This window comes from Calliphora vicina, chromosome 1, assembly GCF_958450345.1.
Source record: "Calliphora vicina chromosome 1, idCalVici1.1, whole genome shotgun sequence".
NCBI classification, from domain to species: domain Eukaryota; kingdom Metazoa; phylum Arthropoda; class Insecta; order Diptera; family Calliphoridae; genus Calliphora; species Calliphora vicina.
The window spans coordinates 12,985,700-13,001,838 of record NC_088780.1 but is presented as its reverse complement, the minus strand read 5'-3'; the positions used below and the strand labels follow the sequence as shown (position 1 = coordinate 13,001,838).

The window sequence follows — 16,139 nt, the reverse complement described above, 5'->3', positions numbered from 1 at the left end:
TTAAGGTTTTCATAAATTTTCTCTTTAATTCTTAATGCTTGTAAAAATTCAAACTTTTAGAAGTATTTTCGAAAATTCGAATTTAATTTCGAAAATTCGAACTTAATTTCGAATTTCCAAAATTCACCAAAAATTATTATTTTTTACTTGTAATCACAAAAAATAATATAATTGTTGGATATTTCCAATATTTCCAATATTTTCATATGTTTTTCATTTTCGAACATGAGTTTTCATTTATTTTGAAATTCAAACATGGAATTTTTAGTGCAAAGTTTTAAATTTTTTTTACATTTTATATGAAATTGAAGCTTTTTAATACATGTTCGAAAATTCAAACTTAATTTCGAAAATTCGAACTAAATTTCGAATTTCCAAAATTCATTGAAATTTGTTATTTTGTCTTAGTAATTTATTCACATTTGCGTTTGTTTTTAAATTTCGAACTCAAATAATTTTTATAAAAAATTCCTTATAGAATTGTTTTGGTTCGAATTTTCAAATCAGTTTTGAAAATTCGAACTTAGTTATGTTTAGAATTTTGCATTAAAATTGATTTTTTTCGATTTAAAAATTTGAATTTTAAGAATTTTTTTCTATGAAATTAAACCACTTGATTTTAAATTTTTCTAACTTTTTACAAGTTTGCATGCTCTTTATTTTTTAAATTTCTTTTTTTTTGTATTTTTTTCGTCTTTAATGACATTGCAAGTATTACAGTTTTTTTTTTGTTTTCTTTAACTATTTTTTTTTATAAATCTTTGTTGATGTTTTAATGTGGTATAAATAATACATAATCGGTTTAACACTTGACAAATACAACAATCAAAAAATAATTAAAGTTTTTTTTTTTGTTTTGTTTTTTAAAGTTGTATACTACGAAAGCGTTCGTTCTGTTGCTGCAGTTGCTAATAATAAGATGTTTTCTTGATTAAAGTATTTAGTTAAGTTGCTATTTAAAGTATTGAGGTGGTACTGGTGGTGGTGGTGGTGATAGTAGTTTTGTCGGTAGTCGTAGAATTTAGGCCTTGGTTTCGGATTCATTGTTGGTAGCCTGAGAGGTGGCATCGCTCGCTTTGCCATCATCAACTTTGCCAAAGACACAGCAGGGGCATTTCTCTTTCAAGGCAATGCGGTATTTGGGATGGCTGGGGGGAAAGAGGGATTATTATTATTTAATAAATGTTGTTTAAATAATTGGCTGGATATGAAAATCTATTACCTGATACCATAGACAATGGGATTGTAGCAGGCTGCCGATTTGGCAAAGCAAGCTCCCCAGATGGTGTTCAAGGGTGTAAGACCCTCATATTTGAATAGACCCAAGGTATTGATGATGGTGTAAGGAGTCCAGGCCATGAACCACAAGGAGATGGTAACCAAGGCAACTTTGGCCAATTTTCCCTCGGCACTCTTGTCGGCATCCTCAGAAGAGCGCAAGGATTTGACATTCATTTTCTTGGCTTGTTCGCGCATGGCTTTTTCGTGAGCCGATACAGCCTAAATAAAGCCCAAGGAATATTATTAAGTGAGATAGGGAGAGAGAGAGAGAATATGAAAATTACTTACCGCAATGATAAACCAATAGGAATAGCAGATCAAGAACAAAGGTAAATAGTATACAAATATCGAATAGAAGATCAAATATGAACGTGGATTCCAGTCACGTTCCAAATAATCAATACCGCATGAGGTCAAGTTGCCCTCGGGCACATACCTATTAATTAATTAAGTTTGATTTTTTTATAATATAAAGTTTTTCATTCATATATTTACCTGCTCCAGCCAAATACTGGCGCCAAGGTCCAAATACTAGCCATAAACCAGATCAAGGCAATTTTCATTATGGCCAATTTAATGGTCATAGGCTGACCCGCCATACCCTTGACAATGACATTGTAACGATCCAATGAGATCATGCACATGGACAATATCGAGCTGCAGCCAAAGGCTGAACCCAGGCCGCCGTAAATATCACACATCAATGGACCCAATACCCATGTCTCGTAGAAGAGATTTATGCCCATCATGGGCGTATTGGTGATCATGATACCAAAATCGGATATCGCTAGATTAATAACTAATAAATTTGCAGGCGTACGCAGAGATTTGGTGGTGGAGAAGATATAAATCACCACACCGTTGCCGCACCATGAAATCGTGGCAATCAGTACCATATAAGCGGCCAAAAATTTAGCCCATTTTGGTTCCATAGCGGGAAATTGATTCCAGTATGGATGTACCAAATGGGCCATGTCGGGTGTAACCTGTAAAGTACAACAAAATATTAGTTAGGAAATTTTTTAAAGTTTAGTAAATTTGAGATTTTTAAGTTTTTTTTTAATATTAGACAGTTTTGAAAAATTTTAATTTTTTTTCAAGAATTATGAAAGTTTGTTGCTATTTTAAAAAAATATATATTAAAATTTTTAAATAATATTTTTTTAATTCAAAACATTATGTTGTGTTGTGTATTAGTTGCTATAAAAATATTGAAATTTTTTTAAATTTTAAATATTTTTTGAAGGATTTTTTAAAATACAAAATTTTTGTATACAAATTTTTGTACTTAAAAAAATTATCAAAGTTTGTAGTTATATTACAAAAATATATATCAAAATTTTGAAATATTTTTTATTTTATTTAAAAGTTTATATTGTTAGCTATTGAATACAGCAAAAATATTTTCAAATTTTTAATTTAAAATAAAAATTTTAATAACAAAGAATTTTGGCTTTTTATAAAAAAAAAAAAATGTTTTCCCTCAAACTATCTGTATTTGCTCATACTTTAAAACGATTTATATTAAAATTTATTTATAATTTTGCTATAATCCAGTAGTTCTAATTGTTATTTTTTAAATTTTGTATCAAATTCGAGAATTTTTCTAGAAAAAAGTTAGTTTTAAAAAATTTTGAAATTATATAATGTTTGTTGGGGATTTAGAAAAATTCATATTAAAATTTTTAAATAATTTATATTGAATTTAGTTCATTAAGTTGTTAGCTATCAGATTATGAAAAAATATTTTCAGATTTTTAATAAAATTTAAAAATTTTATTATAAAAGTTTTTTGCCCTCTTTGGGTTTAAGTAGTTGAAAATCATAGTTTGTTGCCAAGTTAAAAAAATTTATACAAACATTTTGAAATTTTTTTTTAATAAATTTAATAGTTTAGAATGTTAGCTATCAAAATATGAAAAAATATTTTCAGATTTTTAATAAAACTCAAAAATTTCAATATAAAAGTATTTAGGCTTTTTTCAAAAATAAGAAAATTCTTTATAATTCGTTAAATATTTATATTTTTTGATATTTATAAAAATATTATACTATTTTTAGTATTATTTAGTAGTTTTAGTGCTTATCTTTTTTTTTTTTTTAAAAAAAACCTGGAATTTTCGTAGCAAAAAATTAGTTTTGAAAAATTTTTAATTTTTTAATTTTATATGAACAAAATTTATACTAAAATTTTCAAAATATTTTTATTAAATTTAATAGTTTAGAATGTTAGCTCTCAGATTATGAAAAAATATTTTCAGATTTTTAATAAAACTCAAAAATTTTAATATAAAAGTATTTTGCCCTCTTTGGGTTTAAGAATTTTGTTAAGTAGTTGAAAATCATAGTTTGTTGTGGCAAATTAATAAAATATATACTAAAATTTTGAAATATTTTTTAATAAATTTAATAGTTTAGAATGTTAGCTATCAAAATATGAAAAATATTTTCAGATTTTTAATAAAACTCAAAAATATCAATATAAAAGTATTTAGGTTTTTTTCAAAAATAAGAAAATTCTTTATAATTCGTTAAATATTTATATTTATTGGTATTTCTAAAAATTTTATACTATTTTTAGTATTATTTAGTAGTTATAGTGCTTATCTTTTTTTATTTAAAAAAAAAATCCTGGAATTTTCGTAGCAAAAAATTAGTTTTGAAAAATTTTGAATTTTTTAAAATATTAAAAGTTTAATTTTATATGAATTAAATTTATACAAAAATTTTTCAAATATTTTTATTAAATTCAAAAGCTCATAGTGTTAGCTATAAAACCATGAAATAAAATTTGGAAATTTGTAATAAAATTCCAAAATTTTTATATAAAAGTATTTTGTCTTCATTAGTTATAACAAACATTTTAGTAGTTTTTTTGTTCTAAGATTAAAAAAATATGTACTAAAATTTGGAAATATTTTTTTATAAAATTTAATAGTTTAGAATGTTAGCTATCAAAATATGAAAAAATATTTTCAAATTTTTAATAAAACTCAAAAATTTTAATATAAAAGTATTTAGGCTTTTTTAAAAAATAAGAAAATTCTTTATAATTCGTTAAATATTTATATTTTTTGATATTTATAAAAATGTTATACTATTTTTAGTAGTTATAGTGCTTTTTTATTTAAAAAAAAATCCTGGAATTTTCGTAGCAAAAAGTTAGTTTTGAAAAATTTTTAAATTTTTTAAAATATTAAAAGTTTAATTTTATATGAATAAAATGTATACAAAAATGTTTCAAATATTTTTATTAAATTTAAAAGCTCCTAGTGTTAGCTATAAAACCATGAAATAAAATTTGGAAATTTTTAATAAAATTCCAAAATTTTTATATAAAAGTATTTTGTCTTCATTAGTTATAACAAACATTTTAGTAGTTTTTTTGTTCTAAAATTAAAAAAATATATACTAAAATTTTTTAATATTTTTTTATTAAATTTAATAGCTTATAATGTTAGCTATCAAAATATGAAAAAATATTTTCAAATTTTTAATAAAACTCAAAAATTTTAATATTAAAATATTTTGAATTTTTCAAAAATAAAAAAAATCTTTAGAATTTGCTAAATAGCTAAATGCTATTATCCAGTATTTCTTTTAAATTTTATTTAAAAATTCAGGAATTTTTCAAACTTTTTTTTTAAAAAAAATTTCCATTTTTTTAAAATTCTCATAGTTTGGTTTTATAATCCTGCAAAATATTACCCACCTTGTCTGTTACAGATCCATTTGTTAGGGCGGCAAAGCTTGGCCCTATTAGCGGTGTCGAGTATCTATTATTAAACAAAAACAAACCATTATAAATAAAATCACTTTAAACTTTTCCAACACAATTTCACATTTTTTTTTTTAAATTTAATTTAAATCATTAATACCTTTCCATTTTATAAAATTCAATTCAATTTATGTTTAAAAAATTGTTTATCTGTTTTGAAAATGGAAACTTTTCAAAATTTCATTTCACAATCACCCAGAAAATCCGTAAATTTTAGTTGCACAAAGTTAATTTTTTTTTTTTTAATTTCAATTCCTTTTTTTATTTTTTTGACCGGTGAGATACTAGATACTGATTTGGTGCTCGATATCAACCTGCAAGCGGAAACTGAAAATACCCGCGTTTATATAGCTTTGGTTTGAGGTGTTTAAACAGAAAATTAGGTTTTAACAAGAAAATTAAATTAAGTACTTGTGTTTAAAGTGTTTAAATAAGTGGCAGACAGACATAATATATAAAGATTTGTATTTAAATACATATATACTGCTTACCTTTATATACTTGCTTACAGAAATACCCAGTCGTATTATTTTATTTTTAAGCTTTTCACTTTATTTTCATATTTCTGTCTCAGGGTGATGATTTTTTCAAACGTTTCAATGTCAATATTTCAGTTAAAGGGTTTCCTTTTGCTTTCTTTTAAATTCGTTCTTAAAGATGATGATGATGTCTTTGCCCAAAACAAAGAAAATTTAAAAGAAAAAAAACCAAAACGTGGCCAATGCTTCTGTTCTTTAACACTTTGAAATTATAGTTTATGTAAAATTGTTGGTTGTATTCGGAAATGTTTTTTTCAAACACCCGCCCCCTAACAACAGCAATACATTTAACAAGCTGCTGTTATTCCTTTTAAAAAAAAGCCTAAAAGTATGTGACATGAAAATCATTAGACAATAATCAATAATTCGTATGAGAAAAGTTCAATAAAATGCTGGAAAATCTAGGAAAATTCGGAGACCCATTGGATTCGTTGTGATAGAACTAGATGTGAAGAGAAGAAATGAAATTAGAAAGAAAATAAAGAAGTAGGGTAATATAAAGAGAGATAAAGTGAAAACCCAGTCTAAAAAGTTTAGAGAATAAGTATAGACTGGGATTCACAAAGTCTTGCTACCTAAAATAGCCAACCTATTCCCTGATAAAGCCTACATAGAATACCTACATAGATCCTATCCCCCAGTTCATCATGGAATCTTTCCCCTATGTATTTTTGCCTGAGACCCTGTAATCTAGGACAGTTACACTAAATATATTCCACGGTTTTTATTGGGTTGTATGACTTAAAAATATACTAAAATTCGGATTTTTTTTTAATTTTTAGCTTTTATTTTGAAACATTTGTATAATATAAACTTATTCAAAGAATTGGCCATCGTTAGCTATGATCTTTTCCGATCTTTCTGGTAACATATGGATTCCAAGCCAAAAGAACAGCTCATCTTAAGGCCAAGAACGAATCAAGACAATTTCCTGTACACTGATCCAAAGTAAAGCATATCCCACAGAGAGCGTTCTACATCAATCGAAACAAATAGTATTCGGACGAGGCTAGGTCTAGACTAATGAGGGTGAGGCAAAACTTTCCAGCCACTTAATTCTAAAATACATAGCATTACTTTAGCGCCATGGATGACCCTGTTGGCTTTGGTAATAGTAGTATAGTATGAATGTTTTTTGATAACTAAGTGTATTAGCTTTTATATTTCATTAAAATTTTTAAAATATCTCCATATTTGACTTAGTTATTGATAATAGAAAGAAATTGTGTCCAACTAGACGTATGATTAATATCAATTTAGAGGTTAGGTTGGAAAAATGTCCATAACAACTGCAAGTACAGATGGATTTAAACCATTTTAACATCATAAGATAGCCAAGGCTTCATAATAAACACAAATTTCAATAATCATTTAATTTATAGCTGAATTTGTAAAATTAGCCCGATCAAGCTGTGATTCGAGGGGAAGTTTTGCATCCCATATGGTCGATTATCCGTAGTGCGGCAGTACTTCTCAGCTGGAGCAATGGATCTGATAGAAGAGCGTGATGACATCTAATTCACCAACCCAGCCGAACCATAGATCGCCCAGCTGAACAATGAAATCAGCAGGTTGATCAGCAATAGAAACGGAAAAAAGGTTAGATCAATCGAAAAACTTACACTTGAATACGGGAGTCGCCAAATTGAGGTCTATAGTTCGTTCTCTCTCCAACCAAAGAATCGCTTCTAAAAACTAAGTTTTGTCGAGGTCATCAAAATAGGTATTTGTTTGTGAGATGATTTCATTGTTGCAGTCAAATCTCTTTCCGCCGAGCCATTGCTTCAGGTTTGGTAACAATAAATAGTCACTCGGGGAGAGCATAATGTCCATTGTGATTCCCTTCAAAAGTCAGATTTAGAAAAGAGTTTACCATGACCAAATAAGGAGACATAAAGAAAAAAGAAGAAAGTCAGTGTTTTAGAAATAGCAAAAGGAGAAACATAAAGAAAAATCCAAATCTGCGTAAAGAGGGTGAAAGTGGTTACAAAGCAACACTCCCAAGTTCATCTAGAAATTTAGTACGCAGCCATTTAAATCTAAGAATCTGTAGTCTCTGCTCCTCTGTGTGCTATTATCCCATTTACTTATAAAGGCTCCAACTGAACAGTGATATACTACGCCTATCCAACCCAAGTAGTGTTTGGATTGTCTTTACATCCAGTTTTAGCCAAAAGGCTTGACAAACCTTTGTACTGTTCCTGGATTGGTGGAGCTATGGAATCTTTAAAAGATTAGCCTGTAGTAGTGACAAATAGGAGGCTTTTATCAACTCAATCAAGATACTGCATTCGCCAGAGAGTCTGATCATACGATCATTTAATACTGTTGTCGTCTGTTGGCCCCTGTACCAGAGTTCATTTTAGATCCATCAGTAAGAACTGCACCTCATTCGAAGAATCCATCCATTCCTCCTGGGGAACTTTACTGGGGGTGAGACACCGATGTTAAAGGTCGCCACCCTATGATCCGATATTCCCTGACTGATAAGACCTTCCCACGAGTACTCAAATTGTCTAAGTGGCTGCGAGGTATTATTATATCAAGGGCTGCCTGTTAAACCTAGACATGTACATCTTTGAGATTTGTTGAGAGAAACGGTATCCATGAGTTTACAACCAACTCGTTAAAGCCAGTAGCCACAAAAGATAATCCTGCTATCCAGCAATGAAACTATCCAACTCAACAGGAAGTCGTTAACCCTAAGTTCCACTAACGAATCCCTAATAGCATTTATTCTTAAGTTATTAAAACATTCTTCTATATTCAAAAACGCAGCCAAAGTATATTCCCTACACAGAGAAAACCAATTCGTGATAGCAACCGAATTTGTTGCCAATCGAATGATTTTTACTTAGTGACCGAATTTTACAATTGTGGCTACAAAATTTTAGATGTGTTAACAAAAGTTTGGTTGCTTCAACCGAAATTCATCTTTATCCACTGATTTTCTATTGCTAGAACCGAAAAACTCTATGTGTGCAACCGAATCATTTGATTGGCAACAAATTCGGTTCCTATTACGAATCTGTTTTCTCTGTGCACCATTGACCTTTGTTGAGAGAAAGAGTATCAATTCTGCCTTCGATGGGAATACACCCAACTCGTTAGTTTTTACCCAGTGCTCTCTGCATGATGTCACTGATAAAGAGAGAAAATTTCCTTTAATTAGAATCCTAACTTTAATTTCAAAGATTTTGTGAACAGAGTTAGCGCCAGTAGCCACAAAAGAGGAGAAAGAATTCCAACTTGCAGTGTGCCTCTAATCTTATCCTTCGTTATGGTTGAGTTGCTAATCCTGATATCCAGCTTTGAAACTATCCAAATCAACAGGAAGTCGTGAACCCTAAGTTCCACTAACGAATTCCTAATAGCCTCTATCATTATGTTATTAAAGGATTCTTCTATATTCAAAAACATACCTAAAGTGTATTCCCTAGACAGAGAAAACAGGAGCTAAAATTGTCATCGTTTGGACTCAAAAGTTTTGAGTATAAAGTTTTCCGCCATTAGCCACAAAAGAGGAGAAAGAACTCCACCTTTCGGTGTCCCTCTGGTAACACATCTCCTGATCTTATCGTCTCCTATGGTTGAGTTGATAATCATACTATCCAGTGACTTCCTCTCTTTCCTTATGTTATTAAAGGCTCCTTCTATATCAAAAACGCAACCAAAGTATATTCGCTATGCTTCAGACTCTGCTCTATACAACCTAGACTTACCCTGGATATAGGCATTCTGAGAGTTGCTAATGAGATGAATATCTATATTTCTCCATAGATGTAGATTTATCAGTCGTGCTAGTGTCTTCAATAGAATAGACATTCTGTGGCTTCGAGTGGCTACTCTTCTTGGCTTTAGGTAAACTACACCCCCTAGGCAGATATCTCCTACTGTCTCTAGTCTCACATTTGACCTTTGACCCTTGACATCATTTTGCAGCTTCAATATAGTACGAAGTATAAATTTTTGGAAAACATTGACCTGCAATATCTTGAGCAGAAATCTAACGATAGTAGCTGACTATTAAACATTTGTTTCCAACACCAAAGCAAAATTGCATTCATGTTTCCCCTCAACAGCCTACAAAGTTAAGCCTCTAACCCTCAAACTTTAAAAATCTAAAAAAACGTTGTCGAATAATTTTTTTAGGGTAATTATGACCCAATGAACTCAGAACAGCCATCAGAAACTAATTTACAAATTAAGTTTGGGAACCAGGTGCAAAAAGATGAAGAGTGCCTCAGGACATTGTTGCCGGTTTAAGTGTAAACAAGTAAGACAGCTATATTCGGCTGTACCGAATCTTATACACCCTTCACCAAATTATACTTCAAAATAAAAATTTTAAATATTTTTAGGTAAACAAAATTTATTTTTTGTAAAAAAAAATTTTTTAATTTAAAAAAAAAAAAATTTTTCAGCCCAATTATGAATAAAAAATTCCGCGGGAGTTTGTTCCCCTGGAGTTTTTTCCCATTGAATTTGAATAGGAAAAATGAGAAAAGGGAAAAAACTCCCGCGGAATTTTTATTCATAATGGGGCTGTTTGTTTTTTCAATTTTTTTTTTATATTATTTAGAGAAAAAAAAATCGGGTTAAAAAATATTTTTTAGGAAATAAAAACAAAATTTATTTTTTGTAAAAAAAATTTTTAAATTTAAAAAAAAAATTTTTTTGTTTTTTCAATTTTATCCGGTTTATTTAAAGGAAATAAACAAACGTTTTGAAAAGGTTAAAACGTAACAATATATTTCGGGAATGTAGAAAAAAATTTACCGATTCCCGGGAAACAAAAAAGGTCGGGAAATTAAAAATCCTACAGCTGACAGAACATAAACTAAAACTCAGAATGCATTTCGACCTTTGAGGAAAATGTTAACAAATCTGTAACTAAAGTCACAGTTAAATTTTAAAAATAAAAATTATAATTACTTTTTGAGATAACTGGTGTATTGTAATGCACTTAAGGCACTCTTGCGGGTTAGAGGGTTAACTGGCCACCTTAATTTGGCCACAAAAACCGCTAAATTTATTCATTACATTCACCCCTGCATTTAAATAAAAAAACCGCTAAAATTGTGTAAATTTTGTTTGTTAATTTTATATACAACATTCTAATTTGTTAACTACATCATGTTTTTTTAGCTGAATTATACTAGAAGTTATAAATGACACACAAAAAAATTAAAAAAAATAGAAAAACATGATCTAAGATACAAAGAGATAAATATTAACCAAAATTGAAATATGTACACTCTACTACTCTAACCCCAAGTATGCAGTCAATTCTAAATGTAAATGGGCAACAAGAAAGAATGAAAAAAATAAAAAAAAAATAAAACTCAAGTGGGAGAACAAGAAACACAAATTTTAATACAAAAGTATTGAAAACCACAAAAATAAAATAAAATAAAACTCAACAAGATCAGCGACTAGTTGTTGTACTCGTGCGAGTACCACAAAAAACATTTTAAATAAATATTAAAATATGGACAAAAAAAAAACAGAAATAATTAACTACAGCATGATGCATCCATGTAGAGTTTAAATTTAAAACAGATGTGTTTTTTTTTCAATATATTTTCGGTTTTGTGGTGTCTTTTTATTTTGGTTAGAATTTAAATAGAAAGAGCACAACAAATTTATAAGAAAGAATGAAAGAAAATAAAAAGATTTCAAAAATTTTGTATTTCAAACTAAAAGCGCAGAATCCAAAAATAACGTATGTAAAATATTTCAAGTGTTTTGTAGAGTCAGTGAGAGTAAAGTGAGGGTCGCTGATCATGTTTTTTTTCAGTTTGAAACGGCTGAATTCTAGAAATGTGTGACATAAAATGAGCAATTAAATAAAGGAAAACACATGGCTGAATATTAGAAAAGTGAGAGAGAGAGAGATCTTTAAAAAAACCAGGAAACTAATTTTCTTAAAATTTTTGGGGAAAAAATATTGAAAATAATGCGTGAGTTTGCATAAAACACGGAGAATTCATAACGTCTACATGTTGCCTTAACAAAAAAACGAAAGCCGAAAACTAACGTGTGATTGAAAAAAAAAATATTGAAAAAAATCTACAAAAAAAAATTGAAAAGTTTTTAATACATATAGAAATTTATTTTGGAAAATACAAAGGAAATTTGTAAGAAAAAATTTACAAAAGAATCTTTGATTTTTATAAAAGAAATATACATATGAAAATATTGAAAATATGTATTACAATTAAAGAAATAATTGCAAAACGTGGTTACTTAATTTTTGAGTAATATAAGAAAGAAAATTTTCAAAATTAATAAAAGTGAAAAATAATAAATATAAAAAAAACAAATGAAATAAAAATTAAAAAAAATTCAACAAAAAAAATATTGAAATATGAAAAATTTTAAAAAATATTTCAAAATTTTATACAATACATATAAAAATTGAGTGAAAAGTGAATGAGTATTACTCGTTAAAGTGTATTACATAGGAATTATGTTTTAAATTTTTAAATAAATTACAAATTTCTACAATTAGTTCTGAAATTAATTATTAAAATGTTGCTTAATACAAATATTTAAAAAAATAACTAAATTTATAAAACAAAAAAAGGGAATTCTTTTGAATTTTTAATAATTTATGGGAAAAAACATTTCAATTTTATTTCAAATAAACCGATTCAGCTTTTAAATTGAAATTTTTTTTATGAAAATTACTCAAAAATGATTTATAAACTGAGTACAAATTTTTCCTACAAAATTTGAAAAATTAAAATTTTTTGTATTTTTTGGCTTTAAAATTATTTAAATAAAGATACAACTTAAGTTTTTTTTGTTGTTTAGAAATAAATGTTAAATAATATTGAAATGTGTATAGTCTAGGGATGTGCGATTAATCAAATAATGAAACATTATGCTTAATAAATATACAGCTTAATCGATTAATTAATCGATTAATTAATGTTTCATTTATAAATTTGAAAATTGAAAAATTTCAAAAAAAAAACACATATTAAATTAAAAATATTTGGTGTATTCACACGATCTACTATTTGGTCATATTGTCATAATGTCCTAATTTATTATGATAGTTTAATCAAATTTCTGTTGCGTTTCAAACCAAAAAAAACTTCTAAACTAATAACCCCCATTTTCTCAATATCTGGTTATCGTTTTTCGTAACGATAAACCTCCAATTAACATTTTTTTTTTTGTATGAGAACTGTCAGTTTATCGTCTCGAAAAAAAATAATCAGATATTGAGAAAATGGTGGTAAGACTATTTGAACTATGTTTATTGTTTTGTCATAAAATAATGCTTAATCTTTATATATATAATTCTTCTGTACGTGTGTTAGTAACTAAACTCCTCCTTAATGTTTGGTTTGACACTTAAATAAGCTTAACACAATGAATGCCGAATTTCAGACATCTAATCGGTTTTTGGTACAGACAAGTCGAAGACAAGTCCTCCTGGGCCGATTTCGTTGAAATTAGTTGTGTGTGTTTGAGGGGGTCCCTGGATGGTTTAGATTCACAATTGACCTATATAGAAACAATGGGCATGGCACCTCCCATACGAAATAAAAATTTATTATTGCATATGTGGAGTACTATTATAGTGGGAGTCTTCAAACTTTGTGTGAGCTATGGCAGAACAACGTTTGCCGGGACAGCTAGTATATTATAATATTGTTACGTTTTAACCTTTTCAAAACGTTGGTTTATTTCCTTTAAATAAACCGGATACTTTTGATTGCAAATAAAAGCCGTTTAGTAGTTTGAAAATTGTAACAACTCTTTATTTATTTAAAATGTACAACAACAGAATTAAATAGTCACTCAATGTTTTTTTTATACACGTTTATAAATTCGAAGAAATACAGACACACTTATAATGTACACGAATTCACTTGAAAAATACAGTTGATGTTTATTCGAATAGCGTCTCTGATAAACTCACTAACGACTGCAACCTCTGCCACTATTTATAACACTGCCATCTGCACTCTAGATTGCTATTTAACTGTCAAAGCTCTTATATTCTAGAGCTTTCTAATACATACGCCATCTGTGGTACTTTCTACAATGTTCTTTAACTGAATATTCGAATTCGAATATACGGTCGCAGCAAACAGCGTTGCCAACTTACGATCAATGGTTAACTGAAAGCTTTTATTACATTTTAATAATGCCCACAGATATGTTACAGTTTGAGAGGCACTGCTATTTGAAAGCATTATGCAACTTTTAAATCAGCCCTTAAAATCGTTATATTTGAATTAAAGTACAATTTCGTAACAATATACATATTAGGACAATAATACTAATAGCAGACCGTGTGAATACCCCAATTATAAAAAAACTTAATCGGGAATATTTGAAATTTGAAGAAAAAACTTAATTGAATTTTAACAAGTAAGAGTGTTATAGTCGGCTGTATCGAATCTTGAATAGGAGGTACCCACCATCAATATATAGTTTTTGCTTTCTATGGGAATTTTAATCAGTTATGGTCAGTTTGTCGGGTTAGGGTCAACTATGGACCGATGCTTACAAAATGTTTAGTTTCATATTAAACTTGTTTATCATGTTATTAATTATTATAAGACAACTATGAATTTTCAAGTAATTTTCTGAAAGGGGACCTTGTATGGGGACTAGGTGAACTCATGGACCGATATTGACCATTTTTAATATCAAACAAACCTTGTATTTGTGGAAAATGTCAATCTTTCATTTAGGCCCTATCATGTTTTCAAGAGACGCAAAGACGGACGGACATAGATCGTATTTATTTATGGAATGATAAAATCAATATACCCCCTATTTATACCCTTCACCTTCGTGAGAAGGTTATATATAATTTTGTCATTCCGTTTGTAATTTCTACATTTTTCATTTCCTATCCTATAAATTAAGTCGATTAAGCCATGTCCGTCCGTCTGTCTGTTGAAATCAACTTTCCGAAGTCCTTACAACAACTTACATACACGGCTCTTCCGGCTCGAATTTAAAATCGAAAAAATCGGCTGAGATATTTCGATTTTTGACCTATTTGTTTAACTATATCTGGATTACTAAGTCATTAATATAGACAATATGGATATCTAATGATTGATATTTCAAAGACCATAGTAAGTTGGACCTACAATGGGTCAAACTCGGAAAAATATTTTTTAACCCGATTTTTTTTCACCAAAAGTTTTTTTTCGATAAATATTAAAAAAAAATTTTGAAATTTAAAAAAAAAAATTTTAAAATTAAAAAAAAATAAAATTTAAAAAAAAAAATTTTATATTTTAAAAATTTAAAAAAAAACAATCGAAAAATTTTTTTTCCAAAAAATGAAAAAACAACTTTGGGAAAAAAATTAATTTTGTTTACCTAAAAATATTTAAAATTTTTGTTTAGAAGTATAATTTGGTGAAGGATATAGCTCTCTTACTTGTTTTTTGATGGTAGGAAACAATTGAAATAGAATAAATTCTCATTTCCGATCTATGTGTATCCATTAGGGATGCCAATCCCGAAATCCCGATCCCGAAAATCTCCCTTCCTTTCTTTTTCCCTTCTTTTTCACATATCCCGGGATTTAACAAATTAACAAATCCCGAAATATTATGAGATTTTTGAAATTTTAGGAAGATTTTTGAAGCACCCAAAATACTTAGAAAGCTAAATTTCAGCATATTTTTTATAATACTAATCTCGCTTCAAATCCAAACGCAGCCAGATTTTTTCATTTGAATCGGAGAGCAGCACGTCTCCCTTGCATTAACAGGCTTTTACACAATTTACACTTTTACGAAATTTATGTTCAAGTTATTTTCTAAAGGGGACTAGGGGCAAATGTAGCCCGATTTCCGCAGTACTTTACAGTATAATTTCAGAGTACTTACAACTTATTTTGTGCAAAATTTTATAAGGATTGTCGCATAATCAAGATATTTAATTGTATTGTAGGGGAAATCATGGACCATTTTATTTTAATTTAACGCATTAGTTTTTGATTTGTTATGTTTTTACTTAAATATATTAATGAAATAATAGTTTTTATTGTTGAATTTGATGTTTTTGACGTTTAACTAAAATCCCGAAGTCCCGAAAAATCCCGAAAAATCCCGGGATCCCGGGATTTACATTTCTAAAATCCCGAATCCCGGGTTTTGTAAAACCCAGTCCCGTTTGGCATCCCTAGTATCCATGCAAAATTTGAATCAAAACTTTTTTTTTTATTAGAAAGATAAATACATGGCATTAACATTTAAAAATGAATAGCCGTGATGACCATGGCTATTCTGGCGCATTCTGGACGTCAAATATTGAGCAACTTTTTCGAGTATTACTGGCCGTAAGTTTCGAATAACCCGAACAATGTTGGCCTACAAGACGTCAATTATTGCTGGCTAATCAGCATAAACCAGTGACTTCAGGTGGCCGCCCAGAAAATACTCGAGAGGTGTCAAATCACACGGCCTTGGATGTCAATTGACAGGTCCATTTCTCGAAATCAAGTTATCGCCAAATCAATCAGACCAGATCAATGTCATTCATATTTTCAA

The 16,139-nt window shown here is 28.6% G+C and overlaps 1 protein-coding gene across 1 annotated transcript; it reads right to left on the bottom strand.

Annotated features, from left to right (window-relative positions):
- Nucleotides 1-658: 658 nt before the first annotated feature.
- Nucleotides 659-5,057, bottom strand: ninaE (neither inactivation nor afterpotential E). Its single transcript, XM_065499035.1, has 5 exons — nucleotides 4,994-5,057; nucleotides 1,777-2,267; nucleotides 1,570-1,717; nucleotides 1,223-1,500; nucleotides 659-1,148 (listed from the first exon to the last, which is right to left on the bottom strand). Exons 2-5 carry the CDS (start codon nucleotides 2,253-2,255, stop codon nucleotides 1,022-1,024), a joined length of 1,032 nt encoding a protein of 343 aa, XP_065355107.1. The 5' UTR covers nucleotides 2,256-2,267; nucleotides 4,994-5,057; the 3' UTR covers nucleotides 659-1,021.
- Nucleotides 5,058-16,139: the final 11,082 nt, after the last annotated feature.